Source organism: Melanostigma gelatinosum (assembly GCF_949748355.1).
Source record: "Melanostigma gelatinosum genome assembly, chromosome: 12".
Taxonomy (NCBI): Eukaryota; Metazoa; Chordata; class Actinopteri; order Perciformes; family Zoarcidae; genus Melanostigma; species Melanostigma gelatinosum.
In genome coordinates, this window is record NC_136645.1 from 16,944,183 (window position 1) to 16,971,610 (window position 27,428).

General features: G+C 44.1%; 1 protein-coding gene across 1 annotated transcript in view; it reads right to left on the reverse strand.

The window, feature by feature from the left end:
- The window catches only part of unc5b (unc-5 netrin receptor B), a 46,413-nt gene that overhangs the window by 9,962 nt on the left and 9,023 nt on the right, over positions 1-27,428 (reverse strand). Inside the window, exons 2-7 of the mRNA XM_079279724.1 lie at positions 5,189-5,419; positions 4,753-4,896; positions 4,238-4,341; positions 3,063-3,243; positions 2,488-2,655; positions 1,783-1,947 (exon numbers count right to left, since the gene is read on the reverse strand). Coding sequence (XP_079135850.1) covers positions 1,783-1,947; positions 2,488-2,655; positions 3,063-3,243; positions 4,238-4,341; positions 4,753-4,896; positions 5,189-5,419 — 993 coding nt within the window. The remainder of the gene's footprint in view (positions 1-1,782; positions 1,948-2,487; positions 2,656-3,062; positions 3,244-4,237; positions 4,342-4,752; positions 4,897-5,188; positions 5,420-27,428) is intronic.

The following is a 27,428-nucleotide window of genomic DNA, read 5'->3' on the forward strand; positions in this document are numbered from 1 at the left end:
TAATACAAAGCAGGAACGTGAATGTAAACAATAGCTCATCAATATGAAAATAGAAATGTAAACATAAAAGGCGTACTGCGTATCTAAAAAACAATAACCTCTTCCTGAAATGCATGACAACATTGTGGAACGAAGTTCAATATAATTGTTTATATAATATAGAAAAAGAGAATAAAAGCCAATTAGAAATGACTGTGAAAGAGATTACGATCATTTGGATGAGTGACAAAGTAAAAGACAGGCTTCAAAATGAACAAGGACGCTGGTGTTGTATGGTACATGAGGGAGAAAATGCAGATTAAAACAGTCTCTTTATACACCCTCTTTGTATGGTATCACCTTCATCATATGAAAAAAAAATCAACTATCCTGACAGAAACAATCTTTTCTGAAATAACCACCAATTTCAATCATCCCTGAGTGGTTTGATGAATGTCAAAACCGTCTTTCGCCACTTACTAAATCTCAAACCAAATAACCTTCTCTCCCAAGGATCATCAAACACCAAATGGTTCCCTCCGACTTTTACATTCATTCAGCAGCAATTAAAACCTACCAGGAAGCAGCAGAGACGATGGTTTGTGGCGTCTCAGAGCATTTTACATTTATGACTGGGGTACTTCGCTGGTCCTCAGAGGGATTGACTATGAGTGAGTCATTAGAAGCAGCCATTGTTTGATTGACTAAAGCACGGTCAGAGCGCAAAGAGTCATGATGTCATGAGGACAATTTGTGGCCGCAGAATAATGATATTAATGCGGTGGGAAAGTAAATAAGTCAGTAACCCGCAGTGAGCCAAGTGACACATTTACAGATTTCCAACAGCTTCCCGATTCCCCCCCCCCCCCCTCTTCCAGAGCCACTTGAGTGCATGTTTTCCTCCTGAGAATGCTCCGCTCTGACAAATCAGACAGTGTATTCGTCTAATCTGGCTGCTCCAGAGAAGCCTGTTTATGTCAAGGCTTGCATGCATGTCTGATAGAGTTGAAGCACTGTGTGCAAATGATCCCCCCCCCGCCCGCCTCCTCTCATTACACATGCTTTTACAAGGGCTGTCTGCATGTTTTTCTGCATGTATATGTTTTTAAGCGTGTACTTACTGCCTCTGTCGATGTGCGTCTCAGAGACTCTAATGCGCTGTCAGCTGGATTCCTCCCAGCTCCTCACGGGCTGCACATTGGGTGTCAGTGTGAGTCTGACTCACTCTCATATGCTCTTCCCTGTGCTAATTTTTCGACTTGGTCGTGTCATGCTCGCATCCCACTCCATGTGCTCCGTTAGCCTCAGCGCGCGCGCTCTCTCTCTCTCTCTCTCTCTCTCTCTCTCTCTCTCTCTCTCTCTCTCTCTCTCTCTCTCTCTCTCTCTCTCTCTCGCTCTCTCTCACTCTCTCTCTCTCTCTCTCTCTCTCTCTCTCTCTCGACATCATTGCCGCTTTCACCATGCTGCAGTGCCAAATCACCGAGGGAATGCAGTTCTACACAAAATAGTTTTGAAATGCAATACACCTTATGAAACTGTGAGCTGTGACAAAAAATATCACCGCCTGCAACACTCACGATTATCGATAAAACAACCACCTGAAGCAACAAATTTGCCATTAGGGAGTTGAGCCTTATAGATACCGGTTTCTTTGAGATATTAGACAGTTGGACTATGTGCACTAATTCACTAAGTTCTTCGTTAATCAGTGGCTGATTTGCATTAACTGAAGAATTAGGATATTTACTAACTTTTGACATTTAACAACCACCCCAGTTCAAACATATTGCTCAGGTGACTTACTGCGTGCACACAACCCCTCAGTGCAGTTTTTGCTTTCCATCATGCTGCCACTGCAGTGCTTTCCTCCGTTTCTAGGTGGGGGGGCTTGGCACTCGCGACTGCGCCAGTGGGTGCACTCTGTCCCACAGGCGGACCACTTTGCCCACTCTGTCCATCCTCCATCCACTGGAATGAGACAGCAGAGATGCGAGTCATTTTACAGCTAACCAACGGTTAATACTTCCATCACTGCAGGTAGAGGGGAATCGGGCATGGCTGTATAATGTGCATATGCATATGTAATGGCTGGAAGTGCATCATTTTGTAATTTGCTAAATGTATTCGATGGTATGTTTTTTAATTACTTGGGAGTCATGGTGGTCTGACGCACGGGTTGCAGCAATAAGTGGCAGAATGGTGTGTGACAGTAAATCAGATAACAGAAATCAGATGTTCCTGATTTACTTTGAAAATAATTTACGATGAAATCAAAGCAGCTACATGATCAAATATTATTCTGTCCTTGTTGGAAAAAATTGTTTTTACGTTGAAAAAATGTGGGGGTCAACAGCCTGGTTTTTCCAGCATCTTATGTTCTAAAAGTTTGAAAATTCATCCCGGCACTTCTTGCAAAATACCCCATTTGGGAAGTTCCCTAATATTTCAGTGTTTGATTACTTTGCCTGAAGATGTTATAAATAATACTGATGAGTATGTCATCGTCACCTGGGCAAAGTGTTGTGCAGGTCACTCTCTGGAAGGGCGGGCCTTCACAAAATACTCCTCCATTCAGAGGGGCCGGATTGGTGCAGCTGCGTGTTCGTCGCTGCCAGCCCCGCCCACACCGAGCGTTACACTCTGACCATTCGGTCCAGGAAGACCAGCCTCCGCTTACTGACAGAGACAGACAGGCAAGTCTGGCCGTTAATACATTGGTCATCTTTAACATAATAATCAGGATATAAACCCATCAATCCATTATCCAACTACCAACCACTTGTATAGGCTTTTTATACACAGAAAATAGTTCCTATTGATAGAGTATGGTGGTTTCCAAATTATATTAAATTTTCAATTTTCAACATCGTCTCATGTAAAAGATCCATAAAGTTAATTCAGTTATTTAAAGTTTACATTTTGAGCTACTAAAGTATCTCATTTTGCAAGTCACTTATTATCACAGTGCATCGTTAAACCAATCTGAACAGCAACACACGGATGACTTTCATTACTATGTTAAGCCATGATTCATAAACCAATCCCCCCAAAATGGAAGAGAAGGAAAAACATGCGTGCGTTACCATAAACAATAAGAGTAGCCGTGCTGCTGCGTCTTCTGGCCACCAGGGTACGAGCCACACAGGTGTAGTTGGCTGTGTCTGAGAGTCTGGCCTGTTTGATGATCAGATCATGATCGATGGTGATCAGGAAGTTGGAGTCCTGCGATGGATCAATGACATCCTCGTTCTTCAACCAGTCCACCTGTAGAGAGGCAGGCACGCACACAAATACTCAGGCTATTTAGACAAAGTGATCAAATTCATGAAAATAGAAAAAGTAACTACAGCAGCCCACATTTTAGTTGAGAAACTTAAAAAAACAATAACGTCTGCAATCTCGAACCTCCGTGTTAAAGCAATTTTGAATGATGGATTCTTTTAATTATTTCGGCAGATAACTCTCCATATAAATGATTGTACAAATCAAAACAGGGTGTTTGCATAAACATGAGTCAGCACACACAGAAGCATTCAGACAACTCCATAAAGTATTTCGCCTTCACAACACGCTTCAATGCTGCAAAACACTGTCAATATATCATCATTTTTAGTTTGTTCATGACAAATATAATTTGAGGCTTCCTTTGTCCAAACTCACTTATATTTTTGAGACATCCTCTTTACTAATGGACATAATATCCAAGCGAACAAACACACGCAATAACTTTATGATAAAACACATGGTAAAATTATTTTTACGTCACACAATAACATGTTATTTAGCTACTGTAATGAACAATTCAGCCTGGCAGAACATAAATGTTTACTCGAATAATAAAAATCTAAATTTATAATTTGTTTTCTCTTTTTAATATATTGTTGCACTACTGTTTTATGAGAGAAATAAAACAGTTTGATATAGCGGCACGCAGTTAAAGCAGCTTCAAGTTAAAACATGTCACAATGTGAATTTAAGCACAGCCTTTTTACCATCATATTATTACTGATCCACGTCGCTGGATAGACTTAAATCTCCCAAACTCAAATGCCCTTTACTATACTGCCTTTTGCATCATCTTCATGTTGCTCTCTGACTTATTATTTAGAGCTCAGCTTTCTTGCCTCCCTGGAGATACAGAGCTATTCAAAATACAAATGATCTCGCACTATTACCCTTCAGTATCATAAACACAAATGTAACCTCTGAAGTGATAGAAAAGCAATGGGAGTGGGGGGGGGAGGAGGTAGAGTTATACCTCGGCGGTGGGCATGCCTTCCGGGGGGCGACACTGAAGCAACACCTCCTGTTCGAGTCGCACCTCCCTCCCCAGTGGCTCCTGCTCAAAGTTCTTCTTCAGGTCTACAGGAGGCGACACAGATGTAGTCAGCAGTTAGTGGAGGCTGCCCTGTGACAGCAGTGACACCTGTGACATAGGCTGTCACACAAAAACACACACACACACACACACACACACACACACACACACACACACACACACACACACACACACCTCAGGCAAAGCCCTCAAAAAGCCTCTGTCACTGTGTCTTGTTTTTTTCCCTTCATTCCCTCATAAACATGCACACTGTCAATCACGCTATGCCACCCGTTTCCACGAGGGACTAAGATGGGTAGCTACAGCAAATATATTTGCATATATACTTAAGCTGACACATTTGACAAGCAAAAAGTTGGAAACACTTGGCCTTCTACTAGCTCCCTTCTTCACACACACACACACGCACACACACACACATCCTTGGTACTGACATGCAATGCGAACGTAGGCACGGTTGCTCTTGGTGGTTCCGGCCGAGCTCCAGGCCACACACTGGCACCAGTAGTCATCCAACCCAAACAGCTCCTCCACCTGAGTCCTCGACACCGAGATGTCCACCTCCCGCACCACCAGACCTGAGCAGGCAGAGACAGAGAGAGACAGAGAGACAGAGGGAGAGACAGAGATATTAGTGGGGCACATTTTTCACGGGGCATATAAATAATGCATTGGCTGCAGGCCAAATGCAGTTAACGTGCACATAAAGTCCGATGGGAACTAATAGATTATGTCGTTGAAAATGATGTTTGTATTGAGTATGATGTTTATGTCTGTGAAATACAAGGTGACATAACTATGTGTGTTTGTGTAGTTGTGTTTACAGTACACTTATCTGTATGTGTGTGTGTGTGTGTGTGTGTGAGTTACCCGTGATCTGGTCCAGGCTCTCTCTGGTGACGTGATCGTTTTGATTGACCCATTCTCCGTTACATTTGAAGTAGATCTGGGTGGCCGGTGATGCCCGGCACCGTAGCTGGACTGGCCGGTTCTTTACGATGAAAGCGTCCTCCGGTTCCAGCAGGAATTCTGGGAGAGGTTCTGCTGGTGCCGACGGGAAGGAGTCGGGGAGAACTTCGGCCTCGCTGTAGTCGCTGCTCTCTGAAAACACAGAACACAGAAGTGATTTAGATGCATTGCAATGGAAAGGCCTGACTTATAGCGTCTGCCTGCTGGAGGCGTACTCGAGCAGTGCAGCCTCATCAGTATTTTGATGGCTGCTCTGTGGCTGACCCTGTGTTTTGACCTCACTGTTGAGGGGGTAAGAAATAAACAAAATTACAAATGTATCCCTCAGGGATCAATAACACCAAACACCTGAAGAGAATATAGTATATGTGTGTATGACACCATGTCTCAATCCAGCGTTCAACAACAAATCTGTCACCAGTGTTTCATGGCATACATTAAGGCAACGATTTTAGTGTATTTCAAGGTGTTGACAGTTTGCACTGTAAATGGAACGGCACGGTGACATTTTTCACCTCCTTGTATTTCCAGTAATCAGGTCAATGCAGGCCTCCTGCTCTGGTCTCTCTGGGGGAGTGCATGCCTCTCAGCTGGGGGAGGAGAGCTGCTGACCTTCCGCGGACCGGTCCTGTTGACCGCACATTATCCCTCGACATTCTCAATGTGACAAATTCCTCCTGGCACATGCTGCCAAGAGCTTCTCCTGGCAGGAAGGACACAATATTGCCGACCTCTTCGCTCGGACGTGCTTCTTGAATAACCATGGGTAGATCCCAGGCAGTATATCAATGCTGGAATGTTATCGGTTATGATACTAGTTTGCACAACAGTAGATGGATTGAAGTAGGTGTACTGATAACGTTGCTATGTACTGCCTTGTTTTTGACATCAATTGTCAAACAAATCACATCTCCAGCTGTTAACCCTTATATAGGGCTGCAGGATGGCAGACGATATGATGCAAGCTTACTCCGTGCCATAACTCCATCCGCTGAATTCTATCCTTGTGTGTTTGAGCAAAACACTGAAGCACTGGCAGACTGGCGAAGACTGTGTCACGTGACAGGATTACAGTATAGCCTCTGGCATGAAGAATAACCTGACCACCGTACAGCTACAATGGTCTGCCTGGAACCTGATATGTATAGCACACAAACTACACGATACACTTCATTAAAGTATGTTTCAAAAATAGATGCCAGAAAAGTTCCATTCTTTTTATGCAATGTCTAAACATCATCTCCTATCAAAATCTCATCATCAATTTCTGACTTTGTCTTTCGGGGAATACAAGTTCTTACAAATTGTTAATGGATCAGACCTTCCAATCCAAAACTTTGCTCCACTTACAAAAATGAGCTGAATTCAATAAGCATTGAATGGAAGATTGACAGGGTCGGCTCCAGTCAGTAGATGCCCTCAAGGTATGGGGACGTACAGCCCAGTGCACTTTCCTCCCCTGACTCACACACACACACACACACACACACACACACACACACACACACACACACACACACACACACACACACACACACACACACACACACACACACACACACACACACACACACACACACACACACACACACACACACACACACACTTGAGGGCATAACTTGTGGTGCTACAGTTTTTAAATCTTATTATCTACATTCAGACAATACAGACAGAAGTGGGAGGGCAAATGCGGCTACTTTTCCAGAATGAGACTTAAAGCAGACAAATTTGCAGTGTTCAGGTTTCAAAATGTATCAAGCCCAACTTGATCAGTTATTCCACAACCATGGAACAAGAGAAACTACTTAGAAAGATACCATCTCCTATTTTAACAAAGGGAGCGCGTCCCCACCCCCATCCCACTGTTTCCCCTTGACAGACTGTCTGAAACATTAAGGGAAAGCAAAGAGGCGCACTGAGCATGAAGGAAGTGGGAGAGAAAGTTGTGGCGTGATTCAAACCAAAGCCAACAGGGAGTTGTGGGATTCAAGAGGCTGTACCATCTTGAGACAAACGGACGGGACCATCTTTTGACCCAAATATTCTCCACCGCAAAAGGGGTCTGAACAAAAAAAGCCGAAGTAGCACAGCTCATTGCCTGGTAGTGCTCTGGCCACAGGACAGTCAGAAAGGGCAACAGCTGCTCTAGGCCCAACAGCCATCCAGGATGGACCCGTCATCCTTAATCTGTCTCTCTCCATCCCGTCTCTAGCGCAAACACATCCTTGTTCTTCTCCAGTGACTTCTTCTGGAAGGACCTTGCACCAACTACATTTGTTCCTGAACCGCTGACCCCAAACTGAACCCTCACCACTCCAAGTTTTACTCCACCTAGACCCCAGTGCTGTATCGTAAAAGAGGGAATGCTACTTCTGGGGATGGGTGGGTAAGTGTGATCAGAATATACATATATTAATAAGTAATGATATAATATAATCAATCAAAATGACAGATGATGTTTGCACTATTTTCATCGACTAAATCTGCTTATTTGTATTTGCAAATGTACTTCTCCATAGTTATAACTTGCATCGCTTAAACCTGCATATTTGCAGACAAGGCCAACCAGACTAATTTAAAAGCTAATAATAAATGTTATCTTATCGAAGGTATTTTCATGTCTGGCTTGATGTTGTGTCATCCTGATCTCACCACTTAACCCTCTTCCCACGAAAACAATACCAAGGCGTGGGAACCTGGCCTCGTGGATGCATCGGCAGACAGAGGAGAAGGAGGACATCTGTGAAGGGGAGGGGGGGGGGGTGAGATAATGTGCATTATCCTCTGCTGCTCTCCCACAGGTCTCTTCCTCTTTTCTCCCTGTTAATGGAGTTTTTGGGAGAGTTTTTTCCTGTTCCGATGCGAGGGTTCCGGGACAGAGGATGTCACATGTGCACAGATTGTAAAGCCCTCTGAGGCAAATTTGTAATTTTGAGCTATAGAAAAATAAATTGAATTGAACATATACTCTGTTAAACTATTCCTTGTTGTTAGACCTCCGAACCATCTGTGGGGAAAGAGCTCTATCCTTTCAGCTGAATTATTATTCGTGTCTGTTCAATAAATATGTTTTTTATATTTAAGAGTTTTCTCATCTCGGTTATTTCTCACACGGAGGTTAAAAAGATTATTTTCCACCACACAAGTCATGGTAGTACTGGATACACACAACAATTTTGTAGACTAATCGTTTTAATCTGTAAATTAGTTACTACACAAAGAATCATGCAAAAGAACCGTTTACCAGAGATGTGCTCATAAGTTTCATGGAAATAATTCATTCAGCATGAAAAATTCAGCTTTTAAAAATTACTAATTGACAAAAAAAAAAAACTTCGTTAACCAAGATAGAGTCCACTCATCAAATAAAAGGGGAGAGCCCTAATTCAAATGTACAAACACTTAATATCACAAAATCTTATATATATATAATGATATAAGAATATCACAAAATCACTCCTTCGGTGACTGTGTGTCGGAGTGCAGAGCTGCAGTTCAATGTAACTCAGAGTCGGAGTGTCAGTGGAGGTGCGAGAGCGTAGGCGAGAGGTAGAGGGAATCTGGATAGAGGTGACAAGATGGGAAAAGAGGAAGGCTGGCCAAAGACTGGTCAAGAGACACTAAGAGACAAGTGGAGACGATGGAGACAACAGAGGACACAAACACACAACACTGGACTGCCATAATAACTGGCAAGAAAAATGAATCACAGCAATGTCTGTCTTTGTCTCAACTTGACGTGGAAACTTGTTCTTTCTGCCCTCTGTCTTTCTCCACCCTCTCTTTTCTCTCGCTCTCTCTCACACACACACACACACACACACACACACACACACACACACACACGCACACACACACACGTTGCTGCTCCTACAGGTTACACCCTGGGGAGGTGTCCACACATACAATTAAGCATGTACGATACTATAACTGAACATGCAGGTAAAGACAAACAAATGTGGATAGAGAAAATGAACACATCTCAAAGTGATACTTATCCCTGAACATAAATCACATACCGGTACATCACTGTGCGTCTCTCACAGTCCTCTCCTCTCTGTTTTCTCTCCCCACATCTCCTTGCTCTCCTCTTACTAAGCTGTCGCCTCCAGTATTTCAGACTTTGAATTCACAGTCAATAACCAATTGTGTTGCCCCTCCCCGCCCCTCACCCCCGCTCTTTCCCTTTGTCCGGCATTGATCGTTCGGTGTTCAAACATCGGCTGAAAAACACAGCCTGTCACTCTTCAGGCACGATGAGAGGGGGGACGGGGAGAGAGAGAGAGGGAGAGAGAGGCAGAGGAATAACAGCAGCAGAGACAGACAAACATAGAGAGACAGTGGTTCAGACGGAGACAGAATGGGAGGAGAGCCCTGCACACTATGCAGTGTGTCCTAGGGCCTGCAGTGAGGCACAGTTTAATGAAAACACTTTTGTATGACAGAGGCAGGAGACAGACAGACAGACAGCTTCTTTCTGTCCCCCTGTCTCTCTCTTGGATAATGGAGCTGGGGGTTTAAAGTGGAACCTGTGTTTTTGGGCCAGCATACAAACATCCATCAGAGCTCAGCAGCCGGCAATTTGTGCAGAATGGAGGAAGACAAGAACTCCTCGCCGTGCATCACGGCAAGTCTTTTATTACTCTAATGACAGACAGCAGACGGCTAGAAAGCAAACACAGGCTTCTGGCTATTATTTTCCAGAGCACAAGATCCCAGGAACACACGCACGTAGACCCGGACACCAGATGACAACCTATGCTTATACAGTACATTCTCACCCACTCTTATTCATGTATGCTAAACTGATAGTGTAGCTGAAGGAGTCCCCTCCTTCGGTGACTGTGTGTCGGAGTGCAGAGCTGCAGTTCAATGTAACTCAGAGTCGGAGTGTCAGTGGAGGTGCGAGAGCGTAGGCGAGAGGTAGAGGGAATCTGGATAGAGGTGACAAGATGGGAAAACAGGAAGGCTGGCCAAAGACTGGTCAAGAGACACTAAGAGACAAGTGGAGACGATGGAGACAACAGAGGACACAAACACACAACACTGGACTGCCATAATAACTGGCAAGAAAAATGAATCACAGCAATGTCTGTCTTTGTTTCAACTTGACGTGGAAACTTGTTCTTTCTGCCCTCTGTCTTTCTCCACCCTCTCTTTTCTCTCTCTCTCTCTCTCACACACACACACACACACACACACACCTGTAATTTTCTTGGCCCCAGCGCCTCTAGCAAAAGTGGAATCTAAAGTGTCAGTACTTTATCATTACCTTTACAGAGTGAGTCATTACTGTCCTCTCCAGTGCCTTCGCTATCCCAACTCTGCACTCAGTGGGGGAAAAGAGATCAAGAGAGAATAAAGCATCGGAAGAAGAATACTTCGCAGGAGCCTAACAACAGAACAACACTATAAAAGACATTGGGTCAGGTTGTGTTTGGAAAGATCAGGAATCTTTCTTTTCTTAGGTGTCCTATAAGGTCAAAAACAAAAACAAACAACAGCACACTGTCACACCTCCCTTCTGCTTTTCAGTTGGGTGTCTGACATTGGAGTGCTTTTATTCTGGCCCTCCCCTGACTCCAGTCCTCCTTGCCTCCTCCCTGCTGGATTCAAAGCACTTTGTGCAGCTCCACTAAACTTCGAATGACATCCTACAACCTTAAACACAAAGACACACGCATAGAGAAAGACTATAGCCCACAACGATGAGGCTCAACCGGTTCGCTGAGCCCATTAAGGACAAACAGCTGTGAGGACAGATCGTCAAATGTGATAACACTGCTGGTGATGGAGGAAACAAGGCCAATAAATAGAGTGATCAGCAGACATTATGTAGCATTGATGGGCTGAGCATATCCATCATCCTCACCCTATCAACCTCATTATCATCATTCTTGCAAGGAAGCCCTGCAGAGGCAGGTCGAAAGAGACAGAGATGGATGCTGGGAGACAGTCTCTCCTTGCCTTCCTTAAAGGACAATTACATTGAGTGATTGATATTCAGACTGACCTCATCCTCATCAGCCTGAAAACTACTCGCTACAGGAGGATAGAGAAAAGAAAAAAACATCGGGGAGGGAAATGATGAAGTGAGGCGACGTGGAGACTGGAAAAAAGCAAGTGTCTGGATTTGGAGGATGGGTTGGATGGAAAAATCACTGAATGTGTGAGTGGGCCAGTCTCGGTGTGTGTGTGTGTTTGTGTGTGTGTGTGTGTGTGTGTGTGTGCATGTGTTAGCATCAGGCATTGCATGAGGCAACATGAGTGCAGGTTGGAGCAACACAGCATCACTTCTCACATCAACAAAGGCGGATGAGGTGTGAGAACTCATGCAGTTAACCCATCTGACTGAACACACACACACACACACACATGCACACACACACGCGTACAAACACTTACTGTATAACCAGCCCTTTTGAGCAAGACGGGGGGGGGGGGGGGGGGGTATTGGTCATCTTTTATTAGGAAATGTTGTTGATTCACTATCGACTAAAAGACGCCATCATTTTCATTTCATCACGGTTGCTGTGAGGCAACAGGAGGCAGGAAGCAGAAGTTGACGTCCCGCTAAGAGTGACACAGATCCAACTCCGTGTGCTCGCTCGTAAAGCCCTCCACACGTTGGCTTTGAAAGGTCTTGTTTGGATATTTTAATACTACCACCAAGTTGTGCACCTGCGGCGGCTCCACGCTGCTCTGCGGCCTGTTTCTTTGTAGACTCACCATGGTGACTAACTAACAGACTTCATGTCTCACACAGTCAGGCACACACATTCCTCTTCATGTCCTCCTTGATGCTTACCTTATTTTTCTGACAGTAGCTCTTTGTGTTATTTAACCCCTCTAACAAGTAAAATGACAAGGTATTATTTTTTATTTCTTTTAGAAGATCAAAAGCAAGGGCTGATATTAGAGGAATACACTGACTTGCCATTTTGCCAAGAGTCAGATCAAAAAAACAATGTCATTTTCGTCTTGTGTGTCTTGCACAGCAACAGGTCCAAGATGTGTTAGCATAGCCTAGCTTAAAACAAACACTGGAAACAAGAGAAAGCAGCTTGGCTACCTCCATCATAAGACTTTCTCAGAACTTACACATTATACATTATATACAATACATTTATACACTACATTATATAGTGTGCAAATTACAGCTAGTTACACATTTGAAGCTTTTTCTTGAAGAACCACTGCTGCATTTCAAAAATCCCACATTTATTTTGTTATTTAAAAGAGTGATTAGCTAGCAAGCACCCCTGGTGGTGCTGTGCAAATGAATACTTTGTCAATACACAAACCAATATAAATAGATCCTTATAAGGCATGAAGTCATATTCTAAAAATATTTGCTATATAAAACATGAAAAATAAATCAGCTTTTTGGAGTCTTGTTTTGACTTCACTATGTTTCTTAAGTGTGTACTATGAGAGGCTTGTTTTGTTGGACATACAGGGGAAATTGTTGACTTGTTATCTCAACACTAACTTTGGACACAACAGAACACAAACAACTGTTCTAAATGTAATTGAAAAAAAAAATATATATATATATATACTGTATATATGTAGTTGACAAAATGTGTTTAATATATATATATTAACCACATTTTGTCAACTTAGAATCACATAATATTCGTAAATTATCATGATTGTTACAGGAGCTTGTGAGCAGCAATTTGTTGGAAGTTCATCATAGATGAGGAAATGTCACGACTTTGATTGGTTTCAACATGCGATTGAAGGTGTCTGCAGGGTGGTTATTTCTGTGTAGTGTAAAACAGCCCCCTTTCCTCAGGATACAAGGGTGACGATGTCATTTAAAGATCAAGGCGCAAAGTGCAAGCAAATGCAAGTAAGAAAGATGGAAGATCTGTGTGAGCCAGAGAAAGAAAGAGGGATAGAAAAGGTGTATATTTATGTGTGTGTGTGTAAGTGTGAGACAGAGACAGAGACAGAGACAGAGAGAGAGAGAGAGAGAGAGAGAGAGAGAGAGAGAGGTAACATGAGGCTGGAAAGCAGATTGGCAGAGGGAGAAGACCGAGCAGGTGATGGAGATGCAGAGTGACAGAAATGCTTCGCTTGTCCATCCAGCATGCCCGGGTGGCAGGAGTAGAGAAAGCAAGCATGAGGACATGATAATGCACGTATACGTGCACATGTGCTCACACAGCAAATGCATTGGTTTGCAAGACCTCATTTACAGATGTGCTTGTAAATAGAGTGGTATCACACACTCTTAGCTGCAAAGGTGTGTTGACCTACAACCCACTAATTGTAAATGAAGTGTGACCTCCCCTTTCTTAAAGGACTCACCTTCTGTCATAAGCCCTTATAGTGGTTGGTTATAATGACACTTAATCAGCCCTGTTGGAGGGTACGCCAGGGGGGAAACCGACAGACCGACTCACATACTCACACACAAACACATGCGCACACACACGTAAACACGTTATCTAACTATGTGGTAAATAAGGCAGTAAATGACGCCCAATGGCAGTCAGCAGTGTTTTTTTTACTGATAACTGTTTCACATGGACCCACACTACATGCAAAGTGTGTGTTTGTGTGTATGAGAGGAAGGGCGGGCGTGTTTGTAACATTGTAATAGACTGTGGATTAATATATCCCACTGTGTCAGCCTCCTCCAAGTGGGATTCTGTGACTGTATTTTTGAATGTGTGGGAGAGTGTGACTGCGAGAGTGGGAACGCTAAGAGGATTTGCGCTTGTGTTGTAGCTGTGATCCCACTGCTGCTACTGGTGCTTTTGAATAGATGGGGGGGGGGGGGGGGGGGGTCTATGTCGTGGCTGAAAGTGTGCTCTATCACAGCTAGGGGGCGCCACCCCCCATAGAGCTCATTAATCATAGTCCATCAAAAAGTGGCCCTGTGCTGTTTGTGTGTGCCCTGGCGACCACCTACTGCATGGGAACACAGACGTACACAAGCGGCACCATCAATCACTATCAGGGGGGGGGGGGGGGGAGACAGGGAGACAGAGGAAGGGTGGGAGGGAGAGGAGACAGAGTGGGTGAGACAACGTTGTTTTCCTATTATCCTCTCGAAATTACAGACCAATGTCACAACTATTACTTGGAGGTCAAACTCATATGGTAGAATGAGACTCTGTGTGCGTGTGTGTAGACATAAGTGTTGAGTGCAAGGCGCCACTGCTCAGCTGCTTGATGAGAGTTGCGCAGATCTACCCAGAGTGGCTGGTTGCCATGGTGGGTATTCACATGGAGCCGGCTCCTCTAGAGGCCCGTATTCTGCACAGCCATTAACTATGGTGCGCACACACACACACACACACACACACACACACACAGTCTGTAGTCTGCTTCTCAATCGCTCTTTATTTTGACACCTCAATTCCTCCATTTGGAAGTCTTGTTGAAAATGTGTCCTTCTCTGTCACCGATTGTCTCACACACACACAGTCAGTGTGTGTGGTGTGTGCGGGAGTCTGTGCATGTGCGCAAGTACGTATAGTGAATAGGTGAGCAGTACAGTGGGATGAGTGTTTGGAAGCTGGGGCTGTTTAAATGGCAGTAATTACATGAGAATATGAGCTGCATTCCTTCCTGAGGGCAGGCTGATTACAGGCCTCTCCTCTCTGGGCCCCTGTAATTACCCACTCTACCCTGCCCCCCCCCCCCCCCCACCCCACTGTACTTGCATCGGCTCTGCCTCGGCGAGGCTACAGGCGAGTTCACTGCACCCCCCTCTGTCCTCTGATCCACCTCTCTCCAACCTTCCGCAACACTCCACCTCCCTGTCCCCTCAACAGGTCACTCTTCTGTCCTCTCTCATTGCTCCTCGAACTGATTGCTAGTCACACAAGCTGTTGGACACTTAGAGACCACTCAGAGGACAAATAGCAGACGTGGCATCATGCACATAGTGCCTTCATTTTTGCCTTATTAAGAGACATTGAATTCTATCATGAACCTTTTCTTTGAATTTCCAAAAAAGAGACATGATTCTGCATTATGCATATATGTATAGATGTATATGTATAAACGGCGGGGGGGCGGGGTTGTCAAATGCCATTCAATGTGGATTGATGGCCACTCCTTGAGACAAGACTTGACAGTTTCTGCCTTACAGGTCAATTCCTGCTCACTCTCACCCTATTTTTTGTCTCCCACAGAAAGACACAAACAAAGTAAGGGTGGGGTTGCGCACACGACCTCAACCATGCACAAACCTCAACAAAATCAGTCGGTCCACCCAAGTCAGTTAGGGATTCTTGTAAAACTGGAGACAGTCAAATTGCACGTCCTGCACAAAACAATTGTTGCACCAACAAACATTCGGAGTGCCTCCTACCCTTTCATTTGTGCTAAAGTACATATTCAGCAGGGAACTAATTACAGTTTGTCAGTCAATCTCACAGAATTTCAAGACGCTCCGTTGCTTAAATAAATTTAGTTTATATGTTAATGTATAATATATATATAATATAATATGCATTGTGGTACCGTCACGTGTCAATATGTTAAGTAAATATGATGTGAGAAGAATCGGCAAAAGGTGTCACAACGTTTTATTACTTGATATGACAAGTCGGCTCCTTGGTGACAGGAAGGTGGCCAGATCCAACTTCCTGAACAAATCACATCAGACACCCCGAGTGGGTGATAATGAAGATGGAGGAGAGTGTTGGGGGTGGGTTTAAAGAGCAGGAGAACAAAAACATCACGGTGGGGACGGATGGATAAGGAATGAGAAGCGTTGATCTCTTCGAGCATTATGAAGACATAGAGCAGGAGGAAGGGAGACAGAAACAGCAATAGTCTGGGAGAGAACTTCAGGGAAAGGTCAAAAAAATGGGAGAGAAGGAGAGCTAAGTACATGTGACCTCGCTAATGTAAGGTGATGATGGAGGGAGAGGGAGAGGGGGAGGAGGAGGGAGGAAAAGAGGGAGATTAATGACAAGGCTGTAAGTGGGTAGCCAAGCTAGATGGGAAGGAAGGAAGGAAGGAAGGAAGGAGGGAGAATATGTGGATGGAAGGAGCAGGGGAGAAAGAGATGGAGAGAGACACATAAACACCCCCTGGGTGCAGATCAAGTGCAACTCTCGATTGGTCCAAGTGTGTGTGAGTGTGTGTGTGTGTGTGTACTGTGGGCATTGGCTATGGTTGCCACGACTGCCAGTGCTATTAGAGATGCCTGCTGCTGTAATGTGTTGTGACAGGGGCTGATTCTTGTGACTAACTGCTTTGGCAGGAGAGCTCCTCTGTCATGCTAATGCCCAGATGAGGAGATGAGCCGGATTGACAGCGGATCGACGGGCCACGCACAGGACTTCTCATACAACTCACACATAGAAACAGAGGGTTGGATGGTATATATACCAAGACACGAGCAGACCTCCCTGTCACAAGTAACTAGTTACCAAGTCAGTGTGACAGAGGTGACAACACACGGACAAACAAAATGAGGAAAAGATAAATACGATCACACCCCACACAAACACAGCTGGGTTGGCGTCACTCTGTTCCTACATTGCGTCCCCTTGCATCAGAGAAATCCCTAGATATGCAGTACACAACAAGCAACATGCTGAAGGCTAGCCTCTGTGTGAGGGAGAGAGAGAGAGAGAGAGAGAGAGAGAGAGAGAGAGAGAGAGATATGGTTTGTGAGCTTTATAAATTTGACCAAAAAATTTGGGAAATGTGCCGTTCAGTACGTTTGAAATGATGCAAGCGCTTTACTATTTTAAAAGAATGCTACGAGCAAAAAGATTAGCAAAACTTACGTCAGGATTGGCAATGATTAAATATTGCCAATAATATCAAATTGTGGGTTAAATTAAGAAACAAGTTTTGGATAACATTGTAAACAGGGACTCTTTAAAAACAGATGATTTTAACAGGATATTATTAAATAAAAATGAGAATAATAGACATAGAAAGAGACGGATAGCGAGGAGAGACAGCGGTAGACAAGGAACAGAAAAGATTAGGGCACTAATAGGCTGAAAATCCATGTTGGAGCAGATGGATGACGAGAGGTGATGTGGCGATAGCAGAGGAGGACAAATGGAGAGGTAGAAGATAGAGGTGAGATTCAATCTCCTCGCCATGCAGAATGTCGGGGTCTTGTAAGCAAAAGTAGTCCTGTGCAGAAGCTAATGGTTGTTTTATCGCTTTGATCTTTTCCCCTCACTCCCTTTATACCTCGCTTCATCATTCCCTCAAAATAAATTTCCCTCCCTGCCTCCACTCGGACATACTTGCTCAAATCCGGCCAAAGGAGGAAAGGCAAAAGAAGCGATATCCATCCAAACCTCTTGTTTCAGTGAACCAAATTTTGATCTACCCAGCATGTCACTATTCCATACATTTTCAAAAAACAGGGTTCCTTTTGCAATTTTCTAATGCCCAGAGGAAGTAAAACATCAGAAGGAAATGTGCAGCTCGAGATAGGAAGGGGAAAACACAACGCACTATTTGACTGACAGGTAATCTCAGCGTAGTGCACCATCAAAACATAAAAGTAAGAACTAAAGCACAAGCATCTCGCAAACTTTAGGCCAGGACAACTTCTCCATATCTGCAGATCTGCCGCTGCTAACAGATTGTGAAACTGCGAGAGCTGATAACTCTGCATTGCACAAAGGGACTGACAATATTATCGGCAACCTGGAAGTCCCGTGTGCATCTCTGCGCGATTCTACGGATGTAAATCTCGTTATGCTTTTGGTCAAAATGTTGGTTTATTCCTCCTGTGTGATGAGTCAGCACTCGCGCATCAATCATTCATGAGGCTTTGGTTGCTGTCTGATGTCAAGGTTTTTCCACTGCTCTTTACCGCAGCTTTGGGAATCGTGTCCTTGACCCAAGGACAGGATGGTGACTGAGCTGGAATGGAAAAGAGGACATCCCAAAGCCTCGGGCCTGGACCAGTAGGTCTGGTCTGGCAGGAATGACGGTCATAGAGTGCAGTGATGAAGAGAGCATGACAAAAAATCCCCTCGGCACCGACGAACAAAATAGGCGGCAGTGAATGAGAGAGAAACCGTACTTGTGTATTTGTGCGTAAGCTGCAACAGGGAGAGATGGATGGAAGGAAGGAGAGTCAGAGTGTCACCCGCCAGACGGCGAGGGTCAACACAGACTGATGGCGACACTGAGTGGTCAGTGTGTGACACTGTGACAATAACGATGAGAGACTTTCCCAATCTCTCTGGCTTCTTCTCCGCCTCTCCCACTCTCCTCCTTGTGTCACCCCCCTGCAGCGTGCTGGTGCTTTGATCCACACCCCGACCACGTGTCCTCCTCTGGCCCGGGTCAAATCGCATCGGCAAGCAAAGAAATCCTCGGATGTCAGAACAACTCCCAAAAGTTTTTTCCATGTTTAGTGCCGACATATTCAAGACGTTTTCAAAAGAAAATGTGAGATATTGTAGGTTAGTACTGTTGCAAAAAAAAAAGATAAAGCTTTTTGGGCTTGCGGTGTAGCGAAATGACCGAGATAGATCGATGTTGTGCGCAGATATCCAGAAACAGAAGAAGTATAAGTAGGCTCCAGCACATTATCATTTATTTAACAAGACTAAAAGAGTCTACAGCCATGATAGCGACTCTGTGAAGCTATACTTAGCAGTGCTTTGACCTAAATGCTAACATCAGCTTGTAAACATGCTCACAATGACAATGCTAACATGCTGTTAAGCGGGTAACATGTTTACCAGGTTCCCCTTCTTTGTTTAGCATGCTAGTATTGTAGCGCCAACGAACGAACAGACTGACAGTAATCCCTTGAAAAGGATCGGGACAATGATGGCCTGAAGGTTTTATGAGTTGGCTTTAGTACCTGGACGCGACAAGAGGCGAAATCTGGGTGGGAAATGTGAAAGAGCAGGCCTACTCATGTTTCATTACCCAACTGGTTCAATGGAGCTACTCCGTGGACAGCAAATCGGATTGTGGGTTTATTGGGCAGCTGCAGGTATGAATGTTTGTAGATGTGATTAAATACAATAAACCTATAAAAGGTTGAGCAAAAAGACGCCTTTTTTTGTTTCTTGTGTTGCCATTTTTCCCCCCCTACATGTAAAATTAAAATGCCTTGAAATCAAATGATCAAAAGTGTAATTATCATATTTCTGGTCCTTACTCTGGATCTATGCCAGTGGAGGGAGGGGGCACATGGCCGTGGCTCCTGTGGACAGCAGGGCATTAACTCTCTTTCCCAGATCCCGATGGCCCTGGTCCACTGAACCTCTCACAAACCCGAGCCAGCCCAGAGTCACGGCTCCTAATTTTGCCAAAAGCATTGTTTTGTGCACACTATACATTTCTTCCTGACCTGTGCACTTGTGTACGTTTTCAATACAGTCCTTTGTGTGCGTGTGTTTGTGTGTGGCCAGGCTCGTCACTCAGCTCCCTCTACCTCTCTCTTCGGCTTCACCCAGCTGAAGCCATGGCAGCAGTGATGTTTAAGAGGTTTGTGTATCCCATTAGGATGATGAAGAGGCCTTTCATCAGTACACTCCCTCCGGCCAAGCACTGACAGGAGCTTTACCTCGACAAGCCTCTCAAACAAACCGCTCGACGTGAGACAGCACTCATCGAAGAGGTCCGCAGGCGGTACATATACTCACTGACAACACTCACGCATACTCTGAGCAGAAAAAGGGAAGACTGGGCCATTTTTGTTGGTAACTTTTCACCGTCAATCTTACATCCATTTCTAACATGAGCCAACAGGGTTCAGTGTACGAATAGGGGATACAAGAGGAGGCTGGAGAGGAAGAAAAGTCTTGAATAATTCTGACTCGGTCCTCCGCTCTGTTTTTAATCAGTGCCACACGAAGACTAATAGTGGAACAGCCGTGCAGCGGTCTGTCCAGATGGGCAAAGTCATTTTTCAAGAGGAGAGCGGGAGGAAGAGGACAGAACATGAGGACAGAAGAGGGAAAAAAGAGACAGGAATAGAGGGGGAGAAGACAAAGACAGAGAGCGAGTACAAGGCAGAGAGGAAAAGAGGGAGTGAGAGAGACAGATATTGATAAAGACAGAGAGGGAGAGAGACAGGGAGACAGAGAAGCCACAGGAGCCAAGATGACCTGGATTCATAGGACCAGTATTGATTATTGACAATGACAAACCAAAGAAAGAGCTTTGCTGAGAGACTAGATAAATTAACTCACACGCAAAGACAGAACTGGGTGAAAGGGATAAACAAAACGTACACAACCAGAATCTGACGAGCCGCTTTGCCTTAAATCTGACAAGGTGGAAGCAAGTCGCTGCTTAAAATCCATCACTATGATAGATAATACATGCTGACAGACAAAATAAAGGTAGGGAATGGAGCAGTGTGTGTGTAGACTGAATCCACACACACAAACAGCATATGGGACGCTACATAATCGGATTAGAATTTATTTTGTGTGGGATTTACAGGGCAATCTATGGAATTGTGTACAGATGACGTATTAGGTTTTGAAACCACACACACACATGCATACAGACAACACATTGGCCCATCGCTCCATTTTGCAGTCTGGATTATTCTGCTTCACGTGGATTAACTTTGTATAATCGCTTTGAGAATTCTGAGCTTAAAGCACTGACGCCATCCAAAGACGCGTCATCAAAGACTCATAGTGCATTCAAGTGAATCACAGGTAGGCCTAGCGCATAAACTCCTGCCAAACAGTACGCTCTCCTCAGCTCCACATTCATGTAGTGTTTAGGATGTGAGGCGGACACTTTCATCCAAGGAGTCTTACAGTTCCAGCGCTTATGCTTCTGTCCACCTTCAAAAACCGCTACCTGTGCGCTTAAATGATGAGCAGCGACTCATTCGGAAGCTGGATTCACTCAAATACTGTCCATTGTCTGGGTTGAGAAGAGAAGCTAGTGGATAGCAATGACAGTTCTTTGAAGAAGATTTAGATGGTTGACAATCAACTTTAGCCACAATCCTGCACTCAACATTATTCATTTCTTTTAGATAGCAGTTTGAAAGATAGCCGACTGAAAATAACGTTAAAATGCATTCTCACGGTACTTAATAATAATTAATATAATAGCTTACCGTTTATTTAGCTGTGGCCTGTTCGTTTTTGTCCCAGCTGTTTTGTTGCTGCTTCTGTTTAATTCTCAGAGGCTGATAATAACCAGTGTTAGCGACCTCTTACACATGGTCATCTGGTCCATTGTTGATACAAAAATGTGGCACCAACAGGTTTAAATAGTAAGAGTTTCACAAAGTATGGAGGTGTTGTAACAGTAAGAAACCTAACCTTCTCATACCTTCCATGAGATATTTCTTGGTTCAGCCGTCCTAATACTGATGGCCCATGGAGCAACAGCAGTGCAGCAGACCCAAGTGACCCTCATATGCTGCGGTCACTTGGGTAATTTGTGAAGCACAATGGCAGGCTGAAAACATAAAGGTGTGTACAATCTTCCCGACAATTTACAATCTATTCAGCACGGATGACTTCACAACTTCCATTTTCCACAGCAACAAAGCACCAGCTTTTAGTGTGTGCGAGTGGAGAGGACGTGCAGGAGAGCATATAGGTGAGTGGTGTTTGGGTGGCTGACCAGATTACTGACAAGATGTGAGATATACAACGCTATTCGGTGAACTACATCATATGCACAACAATGATGCTGGTGCTTCTTGAATAGTTAACATGGCGCCATCAGACCAAAAAGCAAACAGCAAATAATTGATGTGAATGAAATGAAACTCTGTGTCCAGCTGCTCTGCAAATACTCTTAATTTATTCCAGACGCCACCGCTTTATCAACCCTACAGCATACCGAAGCTAGTTAATAACATTAAGTATTCATGTTGAGGTTTCTGCAATGATAGCTCACACTAGTGCCCTCATAACATCAACATTTAACATTTCAATTTATACAGTGCTAATCGTTAGCTCAGAGGTCAAAGCCCTCCGTTAGCTCCATATCCCCTGCTTCACTGCTCGACATTGTAACACCTTCGTGGTTCTGCTGCACTAATACCTCGTGCTACACTATTGAAACACATGCTTATGAAAGGTCTCTCAGCCTTTGGCGTGGCCTCGCCTTACTGTGATCTCTCGCCTCCACCTGTGATAAGCTCCTCACTGGTCCCACTTTGATCCAGAGAGAGCACAGCTATTCTGCACATGCTTCTCGAAAAACAACAACCTCAATTTAATTACCCGACACAGAGGCGCGCTACTGTGTTTTCTTTCCTCCCCATGAAATATTATAGCATGCACAGCAAAACTACTCTAAAAGTACAAGTACATTAATGTACATTACGCAGTCTCCAATCATTTTAATGGCTGTGGAGACGCTGAAAGCGGTCAGAGGAGAAAATAAAAAAGGAGAGAGGAACAGAACAACACGGGGAAGCAAAGTGGACGGAGAGGTGAAGGAGCTGAGGAGAAGGTACGACTTAAGGAGCGCGACGACGAAAAAGATAGAAAGTCAGCTGAGCAGAAGAGGCAATTTTGGACAGTGTGAGATTCATCATGCCATCTTGTCTTAGACACATCATGTTCTAAGATGGTCCATATGACAAGGTGTGGAGATCAATACCATCCATTTACTGAGGTGCAGCTCATCTAATCACCTGGCGCTCTGCTGCCCAATGAAGGAGCTGCGACACACATCTGGGCCTCTGGAGGAGAAGAGTCATGAAAAGTACACTGCCGCCTGGCCTGTTCTCAAGTCCCCAACAGCTAGCACAAACACAGCCCCCGCACCTCCCCTGTCTCCCTTCCTTTATCTCCTTCCACCTCCACATATGAGCAATCAACCCAAGCTCCACTTCCTCGTCTCTCCGTCTTACGCACATGCCCAGGCTCTCATACGTTCTGCTAAAGTTGCATATCGTGTGGTCCATTAGGAATCTGAGGGATGTGAGGCACGGAGACCAAAATATCCACAGCACTCTGTTTCTCTCTCCAACTTATTGACTGAGTGCCTCGGGGTAACATCACAATAAGCGCTCCTTGGCCCTGGTCCCCAATGCAATTCTATAATTTACCTTAATTGAGAAAAACAAGCAAGCAAAAGGGGAGCCCTGGAAGGACATAAAGTGCAGGTTGTGGCCAGTATTTCCGGCACCGAGGGACCTGGTGTATGTTTTGTGTAAGTGAACGGTGAATGCAGGTGCTTACCGTGGCAAAGAAATGGATTCAAAACGACTTCTTTTTTTTTTAGGTGCAACTTTAATTATTAAGACATTTGTCTTGTAATGAGGTTGAAAACAAATGATGTAAGAAAGAACGACATCCAAAGGAGAAGACATTTTGTGATGATTCGCTGTCATTTGGCTCAATTGCCACAAAGGTGAAATAAATTGAGATATTTGAGATAGGTCATTGAAAGATGTAGCAATATTTTACTCTTGCATCATTTTCATGAAGTGATATTTAGGGAAGAGGGAGAGGAAAGCACTGAAAATTACACCCTCCGTGCTCCAAACATAATGAATGGCAGGGAATGCATTTTTATTTTCTGCACTCACTGTAATTTGAACAGATATACTACAATTTATTCAAGGGTCCTCTGGTTCAGATTCCCAGGCTTAGAGACAGGGCTAAAAGGCAGATGGTGTTCAAACACAATCTTGAAAATGCAGACTAAACATGACATCTGAATATCAAATTGTTGAGCAACTTTCAGGACAATATGGCAGCTCAAACACAGATGGAGCCCCCAGCTTTAACTGCATGTACACAGACGTCTGCTGCAGGTAATTAGCTGTGTTTTTTTTGGTCTCTTTCTGAGTGTTGGAATTCAAAAGCAATCTCGAACTGGTTGGCCAAGGCAAATCTTCAGTTTCAGTGTACTGTTTAACATTCATCATTTAGAATACCGTTGCTGTTCTAATGTAGGATCAATGCAGGATAAAATGCATGAAAGGGGGATTTTCACATTGGCTGCCACCGTGCTGAGCCTGTACTCCCACAGTTCAATTTGAAAATACATGTTTTTTAAAATATGCAGCGCTGTATCATTTGTGTTTGCTTTCATGTTTTCATCCATTTTTAGATCCTGCGCTATATCTAGGGCAGTGGTCAGCAGTTTTAATCAATTTTCCAAAGACAGGAGCACTACAACAGTCGGGAAGTCCCAGCAGGATAGTAGAGAATGGACATAGCAATAATAACAACACAAAATATAATCTGAATTATGCTCTAAAGAGATTAGGTCAGAATAATCCCCAGAATAAACACAAATGGGGAGGAGGGGAGGCCGCTTGTGATCAAATGCAGGGAGCTGCAGCGGCTGTGTGGATGCTTTTATTCCCGATGGTGGGATTTGTGTAAAGTTGTGTTTGATTTTGAGTGTACGAGTGATGATGATGTTTATTTTGGGAAATGAGAGTATGTCAGGCTCAGAGTTGAGTTATTAAAGTAGAATAAAATGCTTTCGATTACCTGCTCAAACAAAGAGAAATTCCCTCAGTGTGAGGGATTCCTGAACATTTCATTCACAAAGCCAAACTGCATTCATTTCCACATGGGATGCAGATTTATTCAAACATATCACCACCCAGTTAGATAAAGACCCATTAAAACCATAGTCCTTTTTTATGGTGAAAATATACAGTTTAAACATTGTGTAAACATATTGCCTTCCACCAGCCTCTCTGAAAAAGGGGCACAGCAGGGCAGTGTCAATATTCTCATTGCACGGTCAAATGCTAAATAAGTACCTCAACATCACTGATTTCAGTATGGCTCGAAGTACAGGGCAAGGTTTTAGCTCATATAGCAGTGTCACACTCATTATCTGCCACTAAAGGAGTGTGCAGAACTTTGTGAAGTAAAAATCAAAAGAAATAGTTTGACAATTTGTCATCATCTCACAGTGTTGACCGGATGAAATGAAGTCAAAATAAACAGCCAGGAAATTACAGTTCTACCACTTAAACCCCTAACTTTTTGCGATGGGATTTCTGTTTGTGTACGGATTAAACAGGCGAGATATGACGTGTTAGACAGTAAAATGTTGTTGTTGGTATCGGTGGATCTTCTAAACTTTGAACACTGCAGGCTGTTGCTTCAAATTCAGCATACAGATATGGGAGTGATCTTCTCATCTGATTCTCGACAAGAAAGCGAATTCATGTATCTCACAGAATGTTTCACTGCTCATTTTATTCAATCACCAGCAGCTTAACGAACTGAGATTTTTGGTTGATTTGCTTGAGTTACTGCAGGATCTCTGCTGCGGGTTGAGGGATCAGAGTGGACAGGGCCGGAGCAGACCTCGAGGTCACCGGCTGCCTTTCTGCTGAGCAGGCTATTGTCCAGCAGCTGCGTGGCCGCACCACTCCAGGTCTATTCAGAGTCTATTCAGCAGCTTCAGCTAAGTGCAATAGAAGACCCCAGTCTATTGTCTGACGCCAAGTCCGTTTGAGCTGCACCAGAACGCTCACTTCATCTCCCAGTGAGTTCAGAGAAACAGTGAAGTCCCTTTGAATGGGGTCGGATTTACACAAGTAAAAAGACAGGTTCAACACATTCAGCCCGACATAATGCTAACGGATGAGAGGGAAAAAAAAAAATCTTATTTGTCCACTAGATTCATGACAAATTACCTCTTAGTCGCAACACCTATTTTGTATTTCTGCAAGCATGTCGTATTAGCAAGCGTCATTTGCATTTATCTTCTGTTGAGAGTAAAAAACTGTAAAAGCAATAAAAATATTATAATGTCAAAATGGTTAACAAGAGACCAGCGGCATTGCTAGCAAGTTATCTATTCCCAAAGTATCAGGTAAGTGTATGATCATGCACACAAAATGGCCATATCACACTCACACAGTAAAAAAAGCCATCTGGAGGCATCAGCACTTCTATGAGGAGAATTAAGTCAGAGTGCAATGACTTTCTCGTTTAAAGTGCCTCCAAAGAGCCCCATTATTACCTTCCCAGAATGCAAATGTGCTTCGGGCCAATTAGAGGTTGAGCCAATACCAATGTAAGCCCATAAAAATCCACCCTTCCATAATCATTCAGCAATATGACTCATGGGTAAGATTGGAACACCAGCCTGTAAATGTGTCATGATTATGACTCTGTGCTTAAAATGAATAGAGGAGCTGTGTATTTCATTCCCACGGGGCTGGAGCTGAGCCACGCATATGTTAGTGTCAGTGCTTCTAATGAAATAAATAGACTTGTGATAGCACTTATTAGGTCTCCATAAGTGGCAGGTAAAGACAAGGGCCCTGCAGTGGATCAAAGGTAGTTAAATGTCTCTTTTTAGATCTCCCCCTATCAAGAGGTATTTAGGGGGAGAGGGGGTTGCTTCTTTTTGTTTTGTTTGTGGAGACAGACACCCTCATCCAGGATCCCTCTGTGTAATTACACGCCACAGAAGACCTTCATTCCTCTCGTCTTCACAGAGAGAGAGATGAAAGACAAGAGAGACATTGGCATGTAATCGCTCCTCCGGCTGAAAGAGGTGGGGAGGGAGGTGAGGGACACAGAATAGAAGGACAAAGGGATGGTGAGTGGTGGAGGGGTTTTATTAACCTCCTCTGTCGCTTGTTTACAGAGTCTCTCTCTCTCTCTCTCTCTCTCTTACACACACACACACACACACACACACTCTAACTGAGACTTTCATTATTCTCAGAGTTGCCCGTTCATCGCCTCAGGACAGATGTGTAAATTGTTGCGCTAATGTAAGGCCCACTGCTGAGCGCTTCAGAGGGAAGGCAATTTACACACTCCACACCACTGTATAACTGTCACTCACAAACTCACGAGAACATAAAGAGGGGCGACGCCGTAAGCGACAGCATCTCAGCACACACACTCACCAGACCATGCCCGCAAATGCATGTATGTACACACACACACACACACACCCTGGTACTGACAGAGGCGTGGGTGGACGTTGACACGCACACATAAATGTTCCATTTCGTTCTGCCATTCATCGGCTCCTAGCCTTAAGAAAAAACACTTCCTCACCTCATCACAAAGGGCTTGAGAGCAGCAGAGAAGTTACAATCTCTCGCTGTTCCAAAGTAAAACATTTTTTTCCCATTACAGGCATTAAAGAGCACAGGGGGCAAACCACCAGAAGGGTAAGGTCAATTATCTCCCCGTGCCTCTGTGGCTAAGTTTAGATGCTAATCTAAGGGTTC